The sequence below is a fragment of the Sinocyclocheilus rhinocerous genome, unplaced genomic scaffold, assembly GCF_001515625.1.
Source record: "Sinocyclocheilus rhinocerous isolate Xijiao unplaced genomic scaffold, SAMN03320098_v1.1 scaffold119, whole genome shotgun sequence".
NCBI classification, from domain to species: domain Eukaryota; kingdom Metazoa; phylum Chordata; class Actinopteri; order Cypriniformes; family Cyprinidae; genus Sinocyclocheilus; species Sinocyclocheilus rhinocerous.
The window spans coordinates 718750-732763 of NW_015654491.1; the positions used below are offsets into that span (position 1 = coordinate 718750).

The 14014-nt window shown below is 35.7% G+C and overlaps 2 protein-coding genes and 1 pseudogene across 3 annotated transcripts in view; 1 reads left to right on the forward strand and 2 right to left on the reverse strand.

Annotated features, from left to right (window-relative positions):
• Positions 1 to 1516: 1516 nt before the first annotated feature.
• LOC107717053 (transcription factor COE3-like) lies at positions 1517 to 6146 on the reverse strand (annotated as a pseudogene).
• A 1132-nt stretch (positions 6147 to 7278) lies between these two features.
• LOC107717070 (BCL2/adenovirus E1B 19 kDa protein-interacting protein 3-like) lies at positions 7279 to 10524 on the reverse strand. The gene is made up of 5 exons (XM_016523709.1): positions 10307 to 10524; positions 9618 to 9765; positions 9447 to 9513; positions 7932 to 8161; positions 7279 to 7840 (listed from the first exon to the last, which is right to left on the reverse strand). The coding sequence occupies exons 1-5, from the start codon at positions 10347 to 10349 to the stop codon at positions 7795 to 7797; spliced, it is 534 nt and encodes a 177-aa protein (XP_016379195.1). The 5' UTR covers positions 10350 to 10524; the 3' UTR covers positions 7279 to 7794.
• A 695-nt stretch (positions 10525 to 11219) lies between these two features.
• Positions 11220 to 14014, forward strand: part of LOC107717096 (survival of motor neuron-related-splicing factor 30-like) — a 3747-nt gene continuing 952 nt past the window's right edge. The window contains exons 1-5 of one of the 2 annotated variants that reach the window (XM_016523746.1): positions 11220 to 11306; positions 12149 to 12268; positions 12556 to 12698; positions 12837 to 12995; positions 13839 to 13992. In XM_016523746.1, coding sequence (XP_016379232.1) covers positions 12149 to 12268; positions 12556 to 12698; positions 12837 to 12995; positions 13839 to 13992 — 576 coding nt within the window. In that variant the 5' untranslated portion in view covers positions 11220 to 11306. Of the gene's footprint in view, positions 11414 to 12148; positions 12269 to 12555; positions 12699 to 12836; positions 12996 to 13838; positions 13993 to 14014 lie in introns of both variants that reach the window. The other variant, XM_016523745.1, reaches the window with a different exon arrangement.

Here is a 14014-nt window from a genome sequence, read left to right on the forward strand (position 1 = left end):
TTTTTTTCACCTCCGTGCCCAAACGTCTTTGTTTGGGCTTCCGAAAGCGGATGATGTCAGGAAACAGTGGTTGCAATTTATTTTTTAACTCTGTCCCTGAGCATTATAACCCCAATTTGCTATTGTGTGCTATGCATTTTACTGAGGACAGCTTCCACAACATGAGGGAGTAGGCTACAGTGCCTGTCGGATTCACCAAAAAGCTTTTGTTGAAAGACGGAGCAAGGGGCATTGCAGTACTGAAACACCGTCTAAGCTGTTCGCCAATCACAACGCACTGGGACAGCTAACCAATCACAACCCATTTTGTTTTTCGGAAGGCGGACCTTCATCAAAGCCGGGACTAATCGAGCCGTTTGTGCCAGGATGGGGAGAAAGGTATTTTAATAATGTAAAATATGTGGGAAATAATGCGTTTTTCGAACCACCAAGCATGAGAGCATGTTCTAGGCTAGTACACCCCCAAAACAAAATCAAGACTTTGTAAAAGAGCTTAATAGGACCCCTTTAAACGATGTCAGGACACCCGACCAATCAGAGCACAGCATATTTGCGCTCAGCTCTGTGATTGGACAATTTTGCTTTCAATCTGCCTCCAGCAGTGGTATATGATGACATATTTAATGTCCATGTTTGTCTAGCAAATCTTGATAACAGAAACATGATAATATACTTAATTTATACATTAACTCTTATTATTAAGGAGAATAACTATATTTGTACTCTCGTTTTGCACACCATTTCATAAAGACAAACGTGAACAAAAAGATAAATCACATTGGTACTGTTGTGAAGGGGTTTAGGTGAATGTGCACAGCCTCCTCTCTCACACACAGGGAGGACTCACTCATGCTCTCAGATTTATGAGACAAACTCCATGTTCAGCGTTTGGTTTTATTTTTGATGCCTCATCCTTATAGTAAAACTTGATTGTTTGAAGGAGAGCTAATTTGAGAATTCAGTGAAGGATCTTATAGAACCTCCCCTGCCATAAGAACAATTTTCAACCTATATGAGAATTTAATGAGACATGAAGAATAGACTTGTAGAGACACAGGCCATGTTAAACTTGGGCTGAAATGAATCCTTAGTTTAGTATCAATCCATGTCCTATGTTTTGATCATTTTTCTTTTCCTTAAATAATAGTAAGTTTTAGCAGATAAATGTTCCTGGAAAAGCTTGGTTTAACTGTAGGAAAATGTCACTGATGACTGAAATAATGGCTGCGGAAAATTCTGCGTTGCCATCACATGAATAAATTACATTTTAAAACATATTAAAATAGAAGTTATTTTAAATAGTAATAATATTTCACAATATTATATCAAATAAATGCAACCTTGGTGAGCATAAGAGGAAAGCTTACTGACCCCCAAACTTTTGAATGATAGTTTAAATGTAAACATTTCTAGTGCTCAGGACAACTGAGGGATTAAGTAGCCAATCAGAACTCAGCAAGATGACACACAAACACAAAGTTACCATACATAGGTAATATTTATATTTAATGGCTTGGGCACAGACCACAAATACAATAATAATAGAGAGGTGCATATTGTAGACATTTAACCAAAAAATGTTGCTTTATCACCAACCAACATGATTTCACATATTTCACATATTATTTGCTTTTGTATTGCCTGCACTGAGAGAACCTTGTTCCTTGAACCTTGTTCCCTGACTACAAAGATCACAACTTCTGAATGGAGTTTTGTCCATGTGAGAGTGTGACTGGTGTCACTGGTCCATTCCAGGCTGTAAAAGACAAACAGAGAATAGACATGAGTCTGTCAAACGTGCACACTCCACAACTATTCATGTGTGTATGTACTGTCACACTCCCTAAGGTAGTATTGGGTAGACAAAAAGAGCAGGAGAGAGGAGTTTGTGTGTAAAAACAAGCATGTCATGTGCCATTACCGTGCAGATGGGAAGACTTGAAGCTTGTGCTGTTGAGCACTGCAGCTTCAGAACTGGAGCAAATGCACTTTTTTGCTTCACTACAGAAATGCATGAAAGAAAAGGAGACAAGGAAGGTCTAAATGAACATCTTCAGGATGAGTGTAAATAATTCATTCTGATCATTACGCAATTTGACCATAATTCAGTTGGAATATCTTGATTTATAATTATGTTCAAAAATAAACGGAAATGTGTCCATAGTATATATGGGTTTTTACAACTGAAAATAATTTTAAAAATGTATTTTGTGTAAGTATAATTGGGTTAATTATAAATGCTAATTACATTCTGGGTTGTGAAGCATATTTGAATGCAATGAAGTAGAATTAAATTGAACTTAAATTCAGATAAATTCATAATTCAATGTTAACCAACTTTGAATGCTGACTCTGATAAAAAAAAAAAAGTTAAAAAGTTTGACAGTTACAGACAGAGAGAAAGATGTGTTCTTACCGATGTAGTGTTGTGTGTCTGCTGTGGGACTCTCTAAGAACGGCTGTGTGGCAGCCACAGAGAAGTTTGACACAGAAGGGCGTGCATGTGTTTGTGTGTGCCCAGCCATGGACGGGTGTGTTTTTGAGTGTGTGTGCCTTTGCATAGAGGAGTGTGCATGCGAATGTGTGTGTCCATTCATGCACGTGTTGGTATTATTGAATTCAGACTGTTGGGATGTGCTGCCTGCAATGAAGCCACTGCTTGAACTCTGACTGAAACCCACTGAAACAGACATTGAGAGACATTCATTTATTAACACACTGTTGTGGGACATATGTACCATACTCACATGTATACATACGGCATACCTCGTTCTACATCCTGTGAAACTTCTGTGTTCACGGGTAACTGTGCATCAAAGTAGTTAACACCCATCATTCTGTGTGAATTTGTGTGGGATGGGTTTTGTGGGATGGCGTGGAGTACCTCATGCTTCAGAATCATCTCCTATTGCCAGACACAAAAGCACAGAAATAACATCACTTCCCACTCTGGATTTCAGCAGCAAACGGTACTGTATATTGGGATAGCAAGCCTGAGTAAAAAATCAAAATGTTATGTTGACCTGGTTGTTGTGAGGCATTCCATAAAACATGTCTAAGAGATCAGCTGCTCTCTTCAGTAAGACCTCCTGTCAATCAAAAATCATTTGTAATTGTATTTCCAAGTGTCAAATAAAATCCCCTTTTGGAGAGTTAAATTTATAGACATGCTATTTCATGACTTGAAATTGAATTAAACATTTAAAACACAATCTAGAACAATTAAAATGGACAACACCGAATTTGGGAAGAAATTAACTTTTGGTAGTCTTTATATGTCGCCTGGATGATAATGAATGACCTTCTGCAGCCGCTGGAACCCGTAGTCAATGGTTGGCTCATTTAAAGCTTAAACAGAGAAACATTTTCAGCCAGTATCAGCCAGCAACAAAACAAATGAGATTGTCTGAGCTTCCAAAAAGGCATTATATAACAGGAAAAAAATCTAATAACTATGGTTACAGTAAATTGAAAGAATATTCCAAACTCTATAATTCCTACCAGTGTAAATGAAGCGTCCTGGAGGTCCCCTACAGAACTGTTTGGATTTGTAGGACAGTGTAACTTCTACAACACCAGGGATGTGACGAGGTGGAGTCTGCACACGAATCGCATGTGGTGTGATGACCTATAACAAAACCAAAAAAGTCATCACCCTCATGGGAAGTACAAATCCTGAGTCTGCATATCTCTCTCTGTGGAGGCTCCTTTCATTTACATCAAGATTTGAAAATTACTGAAGGCAAGTTTATTGGAAACACTGTATTTCACACCTTCCAAAATTTGCAATGATCTGTGGGAGATCTGTAGTGAATGATGTACAAAAAAATTAACAAATGGAACAAGGAAGCTAAAAATGAAACAAAAATGTATTTATAGCAATTCTTTGTTTGACAACAGAGATTGAGACTGTGACACACCTCACTCCAGACCATCACTGTTCCAAAAACCACCTGAAGACCATCAAAGAACTGATCTCCAATAATAATCACTGAGGCTCCACCTGACGTCCAACCTTCACTCGGACTGATAGCCTTAATGCAGGGGACCTCAGCTAAATTAACACACAAATATTAGCTCAATATGCTGAATAAGGGTATTGCACTTTAGAGACAGACCTACATAAACAACAGCAAATTTATACTAAAAAATCCTAAACAAACAAACAAAAAAATATTGTATACTCTTCTTCTACTGTGTATTTACCTACACATTATCATATGAACAGTCAGTAACCACCCTGATTTGAATTGCATAGTTAGTCGTGTGTGTTTGATTTTGCACTGAATCATTAGTAATCATAGAATTATTAGAACAATTTTTGTAATTACTGTACCTTCAGTCAGCTCAAACCTTCTTGGTCTTCTGCCATGTTTTGAATTGTTATGGACAAATATGTTATCTGAAATGGTTAGAATGTGGCCCTTAACAGAGGCTGTGGTAGAGACCAGCACCTGCAATGCACAGGACATTTCACTAGTAGTCTAGTGCAGGAAATGTTGGGCACAAATGGACATTTTGATGTGGCACAAGGATTGTAAAAAAACAGTACATAAATTGAATGAAGTAAAGTAATAGTGTTAGCTACATTTATAGTTTTTACTATCGTACTTCTGCAGGGCAATTCAGTACCATAAGGGACAGCCTTTTTCATTAAATATTTCATGTTGATTAAACAGATCTATTATGAGACACATTTATAGACATCAGTGATATGAATATACAATATGAACTTGTGTGTGTACCTGGAAACGACGTGTGTCTCGTGGGTTCCCTGCATTCTTCAGGCAATTTTGATTACATTTGAGAAAACATTTCAGGAAGAACCTAGGTATGTAATGAAAAGAAAACATGCAAACATGTGAAGGTATTTGTGGATCAAGGAATAGAGAAAAACTGTCACTGATAAAATGATGCAAGAAGATAAAAAATATTAGAAACTGAGAATTGGAGAGATGAAGGAGTACAATCTGTCTGTCTGCTTTTTATCCTTAAAGATGACAAATCCCAGTTTCTTTAAATAATAACTTTATAAGTAATAACAATAAACATTTTCTTTCCTTTATTGTACTTACACATAATCTTACAGAATGCAGCTGATTGTCCTACCGGTCAATAATGATGGGGTCTGATGGTGTTTCGTTCCTGTTTCCACAACTTTTCTTATCACAACATCGGCTGAAAATTCACATTTATAAATTAACACAATTATCACTGCATCAACTGTAAAAAAAATAATAACCGGCATATTATAATTACAGCAAATAAACACTAATTTGTAAGACTATTTTATGACATTGTGTTTGTTTGCATGAGATTGCATGAGTTAATTGTGCGCTTTAATGTTGTTTGACACTAGTTACCTGCACATTATCTCATGAGTGAGAAGAACACGACACATTTCAGGGTTTTTATCTTGACCTTCAAACACAATTGCCTGAAAGAATAAAAACAACACCAGGTTAATGTTATGCAAATAAAATATATAAATATATCATGTAAATATTTACGTGTATTTCAGTGAAAATATCATCTGAGCTCTGTAGACAACACACCCACATATAACATTGGTAAATTATATATTATATATCAATTACACGATCACTTCAGAATTATGACATTTTTTGAAACATTTAGTCTTGACTGAAGCGGTCTTTTTGTGCTAAGACATAACATATTCTTGCAAGTAATATTACAGTGCATAAATTGTTTTACCTGTTTGGTCACAGAGTCTATCAAACGGATGTATAGATCTTGCTCAGTTCTGACACCTAAAAGACGTCAATTAAATGAATAACACAGCAACAATACTGAACATCATATAAATGAAAGTTGTATTTTCAAAGGAAGTGTATTTCTTAAAGTAGACTATTCTAAAGCAGTCCACACGTTATACAGTACTCACCATTGTTGTACAGTAACTGGAGTTTGTAACGGATTCCATTATTTGTCTTTAAACCTACTGGCTCCTAAATCAAACGGATGAATAAACAAATATATGCTTTGTCTTACATGGCATCATAACTTCTAATTAGGAATTTCTCATTTTTAATTTTCTAAATCCAGTATTTCATAGATTCCGCATTTCTCTTCACCTTCTCCTTTTCAACAAAGGCCACAAATGCAGTGTGCTCTATCTCCACAGATTCATTTAAAATTCCATTTTATCTTTGAAACTGGCGCGGAACATATTTATTAAAAAAAAAAAAAAAAGTCGTACTAAATATTTTCAAATAACCCTTTGATACAATTTATCAACCGCTTGTTTATCACATTAAGTTACTGATCATATATAAAAATGGTTCGTTTTCCAGTTAACTTTTCTGAGGTGTCTATATATCACTCGTGTTACATTTTTTATTATATACTAAATATTTAATACTAAATATTTTAATAAGATAATGAATAGCAGATATTTTCACAACGCAATTTGTCAAGTAATATTACAAATAAATATTTAGAATTTTCTTGTGTCGTTTTGAAACTTTAATGCAAAAACACATTCGAACATCACGAGGTTAAGCATTTTTTTTTAAATGCTGAACAGCGAAGAATTTTTGTATGTGTGAAATAAGTGCACAAACGCCTGCAGGTTTCTTAGAAAATGTTCCGCATTAGAAAGGCATTAATGAATCCTCCTGCTGTTCAAAATGTCAAATCATCAATTTAATATATTTCTTTTCTCTCCTTCCCAAACTAACCCACTAGCATACGTATAGCAGTTATACATCCATATTCTGATCACCTAGGCTGTGCATCCATGCTGTTTCAATTACCCACTCTGTACATGTAATTTGATCATTAACACCCGTCATAGCCGTGTTCGTTTATCATTAAGCAGAATTTAATAATTCAAGCAGTTTAGTTTATTTTAGATAGCATTGCTATGCTGAATATGTAGGTCTCCACAGTCATCCATTGTCTGGGGTAGTTCATTCTCTGTGAAGAAAGAAAATACTGGCAGCCTATAATTAAATCGATGTTGCCATTAATCATATTGCCTGAAAATGTCTGTAACACTAATTCTGTTTGGTACGTTTGAAATAAAAGTTATAAGAAGTGTCAACTCCAACCAAAAACCAAACAGAAAATCGGATTACACCGCCACCTGCTGTCCCTGAAATGCCAGTACAAAAATTGAGACTTGGTAGCAAGTTAAACATGGTTAATTTTCTATTTAAATATTTGCTTTTATGTACTTAGTTGGATGGATGCAAAAAAATGCGAAAGTACTTCTCTTTTCAACAAAAAAAGAATTTGAAGATTACTATTTTGGCAGCACAGTTTATTAGTTTTCCACAGCATGTCACATTAGAGTAAATGTCAGAATAAGTATTTATATGCCTCTGAATTTTCTGTCAAACATACATTTGCATTTTTCAAAAATAATGATTTAAAATGTTATTTAAAAAGCAGGTCAGCTGAAGGACTACAATGTGACCTGGTCAGTAAAATAATCTTCATGCTCATGTCTTTAATGTAACAAACACTTTTAATTCCAAGCAAAAAAAGATGAAATCTATTAGGCATATTTCCTGGTTAATCTAACCTGATACCCATACAGAACTGGATTAATCTTTTTTAATTCTGTGCCAAAGTCCCCACAGGAGAACCAAAGAAAAAAAATAATGCTGAGAGTTTCCATCTTTCCTCATATTTTCACAGTGTCCTCTTACATAGTCCTGCATTTCTCCTGGAGGAAAACTAAAGGGTTCCAGGCTGTCAGGTTCTTTCTAGAGACACTGACACACAGCATACACACACACACACACACACACACTCATGTGCTATGACTCAGATAACAGAGCACTGAGTGGAAAGGCGTCGTCCAATACAGATCCTGCAGAGAGAGAAAGATTAAAAATAGTCAAACTGTGAACAAAAGTGTGGCAAACATAAAGTCAGAATTTATAAGTGAAAAAGTGTCTCACCCCAACCCAAGCATGAGAATGTGTGTCAAAACTAGGGAGGGTAACAGTAACTTCAGCAAGTTTGTGTTAATTTCCTTGTCATTTTTTTCTGTGTTTTCGCTGCACATTCTGTTCCGTTTTGGCCGTTTAATAATAAATGCTGTGGGTGGAACATTCTCTGGCCGGCTGGACCAGTCACAGATCCTTGCGACAGCCTCAGCTTCCTGTTTGCTTTCTGCTACAACTTCCCCCTGGAACAGAAAGAGCAAAGCTTCAAAATAAAATCTGATCTTTTAGTAATCGAAGATGTAGATGTGTTTGTTGAGATTTGGAGAAATTTAGCATTACACGACTTGCTCACCAATGGATCCTCTGCAGTGAATGGGTGCCGTCAGAATGAGTTTAAACAGCTGATAAAAACATCACATTAATCCACAAACAATCCACACGACTCCAATTCCTCAATTAACGTGTTGTTTAGTGAAAAGCTGCGAGTTTGTAAGAAACAAATCCATCATTAAGGCATTTTAACTTTAAAGGGGTCATATGATGCTGCTAAAAAGAACATTATTTTGTGTATTTGGTGTAATGAAATGTGTTTATGCGGTTTAAAGTTAAAAAAACACATTATTTTCCACATACTGTACATTATTGTTTCTCCTCTATGCCCCGCCTTTTTGAAACGCGTCGATTTTTACAAAACTAATCGGTCTGAAAAGCGAGGTGTGCTCTGATTAGCCAGCTATCCAGTGCGTTATGATTGGCCGAATACCTCAAGCGTGAGACAGAAATGTTATGCCCCTCACCATACTGTTGATGCTGTGTCCGGCCGGAGCGAGAACGAGCCGTTTTAGGTAGGTGTGGCTAACTCTTAACTTTTATAAAGAATATCTCTTTGGATTTGAGACTTTAGTCTTTGCAACTTTACAGATCTTCTTTATGCACCAAGAGCTTGTAACACTCTAAAGAGAAAGGAAAAAATGAAATCGCATCATATGACCCCTTTAAACTATCACTTCTGGCCAAAATATCCATATCCATATCCAATAGTCCATAATCCATTATAATACTTCCTCCAGTGAAAACATCCATTCTCTGTTGTCCTCTCACATCAAATCCATAGACATATTTGTTTTGGACTGTTTTCACTTGTAAACAGTACTTGAATTGTACATATGCTTCTCCTGATTCAGACAAGATGATGTTTCACTGGAGAAAGCAGTATTATTGATAGAGGACTTGTATTTAAGTCGAAAGCAACATTTCTTACAAACGCACAGCTTTTTGCTTTACAAGATGTTAAATGATGGATTGGAGTTGTGTCGATTACCTGTGAACAAGTGATGTAATGCTAAATTTCTCCAAATGTGTTCCGAAGAAGAAAAAAACTCATCTACATCTTGGATGGCCTGAGGATGAGTAAATTTTAATGCAATATTTGTACTACTTAAAACCATTGTTCCTGCCTGTGAGTGTTGTGGAAAGGTATTTATATTTTAATAAATGCAAACCTATGCAAGAAAAACTTTTTTTTACCTGTGCAATGATGTGTGTGTTGAAGGAGGCTGCACTGATGAGTGGAGGTGTCTGGACACGTCGGGGACTAGGAGGAAATAAATCACAACAGCCAATGTGATTAGAATGATCATTCACTCCCTTGTAAAGTCACATAGTACATGCAGATCACTTAAAGCGGTTTGTACACACCTGCTACAGTGAGAACTTGTCCGTGAACTACTGCTGGATTCCCGTTGTGCTTCCAGAAGCATTTTTTCCAGGTCTGTGATATCAGAAAGGGCTGGTGCGTCCTCACCATGTTCACTACATGAATCAAAGTGGAGCTCTACCCATGAGTCTGGTGGAGAAAGGTAAATCAGAGCATTTAGAAATGATCATTAAAAGCAGTTTCCACTTTTAGAAGCGGTGAATGTTTGATTAGGCCTTTTAGATAGAGCTTTACAACAACCACATATACTTTACTACACTTGGTGTAACAGAAACTGAAGCAAAAAGTCTCCAAAATAAGTATTATATTATAAGTATAATATTAGTACGTATTTGGGTGTTAGTCCATAAATTCCAATATAATCCGTTAAAAAAAAAAAAAAAGGTTATTGTAAATGCGTCTTGTCCTTCAACAAACATTTGTACCAACAAAAACAGAGCTAATGTTTGTTTTAGCAAACAAGTTGCTGACTTGGCAGTACTACCGGATTTGAACACAATGTTCTGCTTTGTAGAGGTTTATAAAAAGGAAACAGGGTGTACATTGGTATAAAACCTAGGAATGTTAATAAATAATTTATTGTTACTATTAATGCTCTTATTGTTTTCATTAGTTGTCGATGTAACTTAGGCGTGTTATTTATTCGAGCAAGACAGATTGTATAACTCACCGTGCAGACTTTCTTCCTGAGTTATAAGTTTTTGCGTTGACATCGCTGTTCCTTGGAATTTCAATCACGTTTTGAAATGTAGTGTCCTATTTTATCTTTTTATTTAATTTAATTTTTTTTGTGAACAAAAGACAAAAAAACTAAAGGTTGCTCGACCTGAGTAACATACAGGACAGTATCGCGCTCCTGGAAAACACTGACGAAATCTTTTGTTTACAGACAGACACTGAGCTCTTATTGGTCAGTCCGTAGACCAATCATCTCAACCTACGTAGGTCAGTAGAACGCTGGCGCGAACACGCTGCACTAGAATGTGTGTTTTTGGATAGCCTACGTTACATTACATAAAAATGCAATAAAATATACTGATGTTGTTGTACTGTCTCTCCATCTCAAGATTAAAGTGGCTTTATTGGTATAGTAATTTTAAAAAGTCTGATAAAATAATAACAATGGGAAGGAAAAGGAAAAAGAGTACACAATGATTTTTTAAAAGTTTAGTGTTGATGATGAGGTTGGTAAATTTGTATGTATATACACATTAAAAACATCTGTAGTGCAGGTGTGTTTGTTTTTGTGAAGTCAGTGTAATTTCTAATGTAGGTGTCTTGAAGAAGCGTGTGCCTGGAATCGAGCCTACATTTGCAAACATTCACAGCAACTTTTAATTGCTTTGTTGGATTATAACATATAATATAAAACGTGTATTATATGGTCAAATTACAAACTGTTAGTTTAATTAAAGTCCCTACTTTGCAGAATGTTGCAAAACCATGTTATGCGTGGCGCTGAACTCTAATGCCCGTATACTTGTATCATTTAATATAGACTATAATGTTATTTATTTTATTCTATTTTATTTTAATTTCTATTCTATTCTATTCAGCTTTTGCCTTTCCTCTCTGCAAGCGCACGGCAGCGGCAACACCGCGACAACTTTAATCACGCGAGACTGTGGCGTCACATCCGGGAAAAGCTCGAAACGAGAAAAGATACAAACGTAATAGAACGGTGTCCTTTTTACTAAACATACAGTCGTTCATGTGATATTTAAACACCTCAATTCATCTGGTTTTCATATAAATATTATACTAGGAATATTTAAAGGTAAGACGCATGTTCAAGGATGATCCGGTTATCTTGTGTTTATAAATGTATAAACATGTCTTTTGTCGAGCGCGAGGCCTTGTGCTCCATTTATACATTAGTCGCTGGTGTGCGTTTAACTTGAGTCAAAACAGAGATTTGTGAGATTCACTGCTAATGATGTATTAAATTAAGTAAACATTTATAATAAAACGTAACAAATAAATACATATGGCTCTGTAAATGTGAAATATTTATAGTATTTTTGGTTGCACTTTATTTTAAGGTGTCCTTGTTCCAGTGCAATTATACATAAGTACTGAGTAATATTAATTAACTACATGTACTTATTACATGGTTAGGGTTAACATTAGGTTTGGTTTAGGGTTACTTGCATGTAATTATGCATATTGTTATTATAATAGTAAGTACATGTAACAAGGACACCTTAAAATAAAGTGTTACCGTATTTTTTTTAATTATATATCACAAGTAAACATGCCAACATGTTGTTACATTTATTCTATTTCAAAACGTTAACATTGCTTTAAGTCTAAGGGAGTATTTCAAAATCACAATTTAGGTTGGATACAGATCAAAAAATATTTGGGAAACTTGTTCTTGAGAACTGTTAGGTTATTATGAATTTTGTGCTGGTGCAATATAAATTAGATGTTTATACATGTAAAGAAAGGGTGGGTGTTTTCAGGCCTGTTTTTACTTATCACTTGAAAAAATGTTTTTTTGATTTTTCAGATGTCTGAAGAGTTGGTAAAGCAGTTGAGCAATTATAAAGCTCAGCTGCAGCAGGTGGAAGCGGCGCTCTCTACAGATCCAGATAATGAAGATCTGCTTAAACTGCAGAAGGACCTCCAGGTTTGGGGCACAATTATCTACTGCTTTTTGTGAGGCATTACTACAGTAGAGGGGAATTGTGAAGTTTAATGTGTTTAAATGTGTCTTTATATTATTACTGGTGTTAATGTGTTTGGTTTTTAAAAAAAAAATTATGTGTGTGTACATTGTTAAAACTTGGTCTGTCATGTTTTTCAGTGGTCCTGTTTTAGTCACTTAGGCTGATGCCTGATAGCCTTTGACAAGATGAAAAGTACCTTTCTATCGAAGTATATTCATCAAATCATTGCTGTTATGTGTCACTATAGGAGGTGATTGAGTTGACAAAAGACCTGTTGACATCACAGCCAGTGGAGGGTGCAGCCAGCACCAAAAGCTCAGAGGCAGTCGCTCCCACTCGCAGCTGGAGGGTCGGAGACTGTTGCATGGCCACCTGGAGCAAGGACGGACAGTGAGTATCACACACAAACACACAGTAGGTATATTGATCTTACTTATTGAGTGTTGGGTGGGATTGTGTTTGGCTACATTTGGAGGGATTTGTGTATATATCCGTACTCACCTGCTTACAGTGCTGTGTGATTGGCAGGTTGTATGAAGCGGAAATTGAAGAGATTGACACTGAGAACGGCACGGCAGCCATCACCTTCTCTAGCTACGGCAACGCAGAGGTAATGCCGCTTCATGTGCTTAAACCAGTGGAGGAAGGCAGGAGTAGAGAAGAGAAGGAGGGAAAGCCCAAATCCAAGTAAGTAGATGTCAAAATTAAGTTTATGTCTGTTTTGATATACAGTCTAATCAATTCAACACATCTTTATAAGGTATTTTATGATTTAAAAGCTGTAAATAAGCACAGTTGCTACAATAAATTTAGATGTCAGTAAAGAAATACTTTTAATATTTGTTTAATTGTTGTAAGACAAATGATCTCAAAAACTATATTGCTTTTTAAATGTATTAACTATAATTAACCATTAAAAGTATAAAATATACCAATATGAAGTATTAAGTATGTAGTATTGGTGCTACTTTTGCTTGTTTAAAAAAAAAAAGAAATGTATAACTTCCCAAAGCATTTAGATCATTTTTATACTTTTTTGAGATTTTCTTTTTTTTCCCCCCACCTTGTAACACTTGTGGTGTTCCTGGTCAAAAATGATTGGCCTACGAAAAGTTGTGTATAAATTTCTTGGTGTGCCATACTACCAAATATTGGATTCAATATTTTTATTAGCTTGTGTTCTTCCAATTTGCACAGGTTTTGTATCTGTTTTTTATTTTTTTTATATAGGCCTCATTAAACTGAGCTTATGCACCTGTTTTTCAGTGATATTGTTAAAAAATAATCCCAAATAATTTTTTTCCACTCAACTGAGGTGCATAGTCTCAGATCAATGAGATTAATCAATTCCAAAAGAAATACAAAACCTGTGCTATTTGAAAGAAAACAAGTTGACAGAAAGGTTGAATCCAAGATTTGGTGGTAATATAGCATAATGATAGATTTACTAGCTATTTCTAAAAGGCCAGTGACAGAAATGCATTTCAAGATTTTTTTTTTTTTACGTTTTCCCATTGTGTTTTCTCTTAGGAAAGAGCTGCTGGCGGAGCAGAGGGAATATAAGAAGAAAAAGGCCCAGAAAAAGGTGCAGCGCATTAAGGAGCTGGAGCAGGAGAGAGAAGATCAGAAATCCAAATGGCAGCAGTTTAACAATAAAGCCTATTCCAAGAATAAAAAAGGACAGGTGCGTATCAGAGAAAAAAAGA

Excerpts from the sequence above, each read along its gene's own strand:
- LOC107717070 (XM_016523709.1), bottom strand. The coding sequence starts at position 10,349 with ATGTCAACGCAAAAACTTATAACTCAGGAAGAAAGTCTGCACG. Across the intron at positions 8,162-9,446 it reads ACACACACATCATTGCACAG|GGGGAAGTTGTAGCAGAAAG; the intron begins GTAAAAAAAAGT and ends TTTCTGTTCCAG. Across the intron at positions 7,841-7,931 it reads ATTCTCATGCTTGGGTTGGG|GATCTGTATTGGACGACGCC; the intron begins GTGAGACACTTT and ends CTCTCTCTGCAG.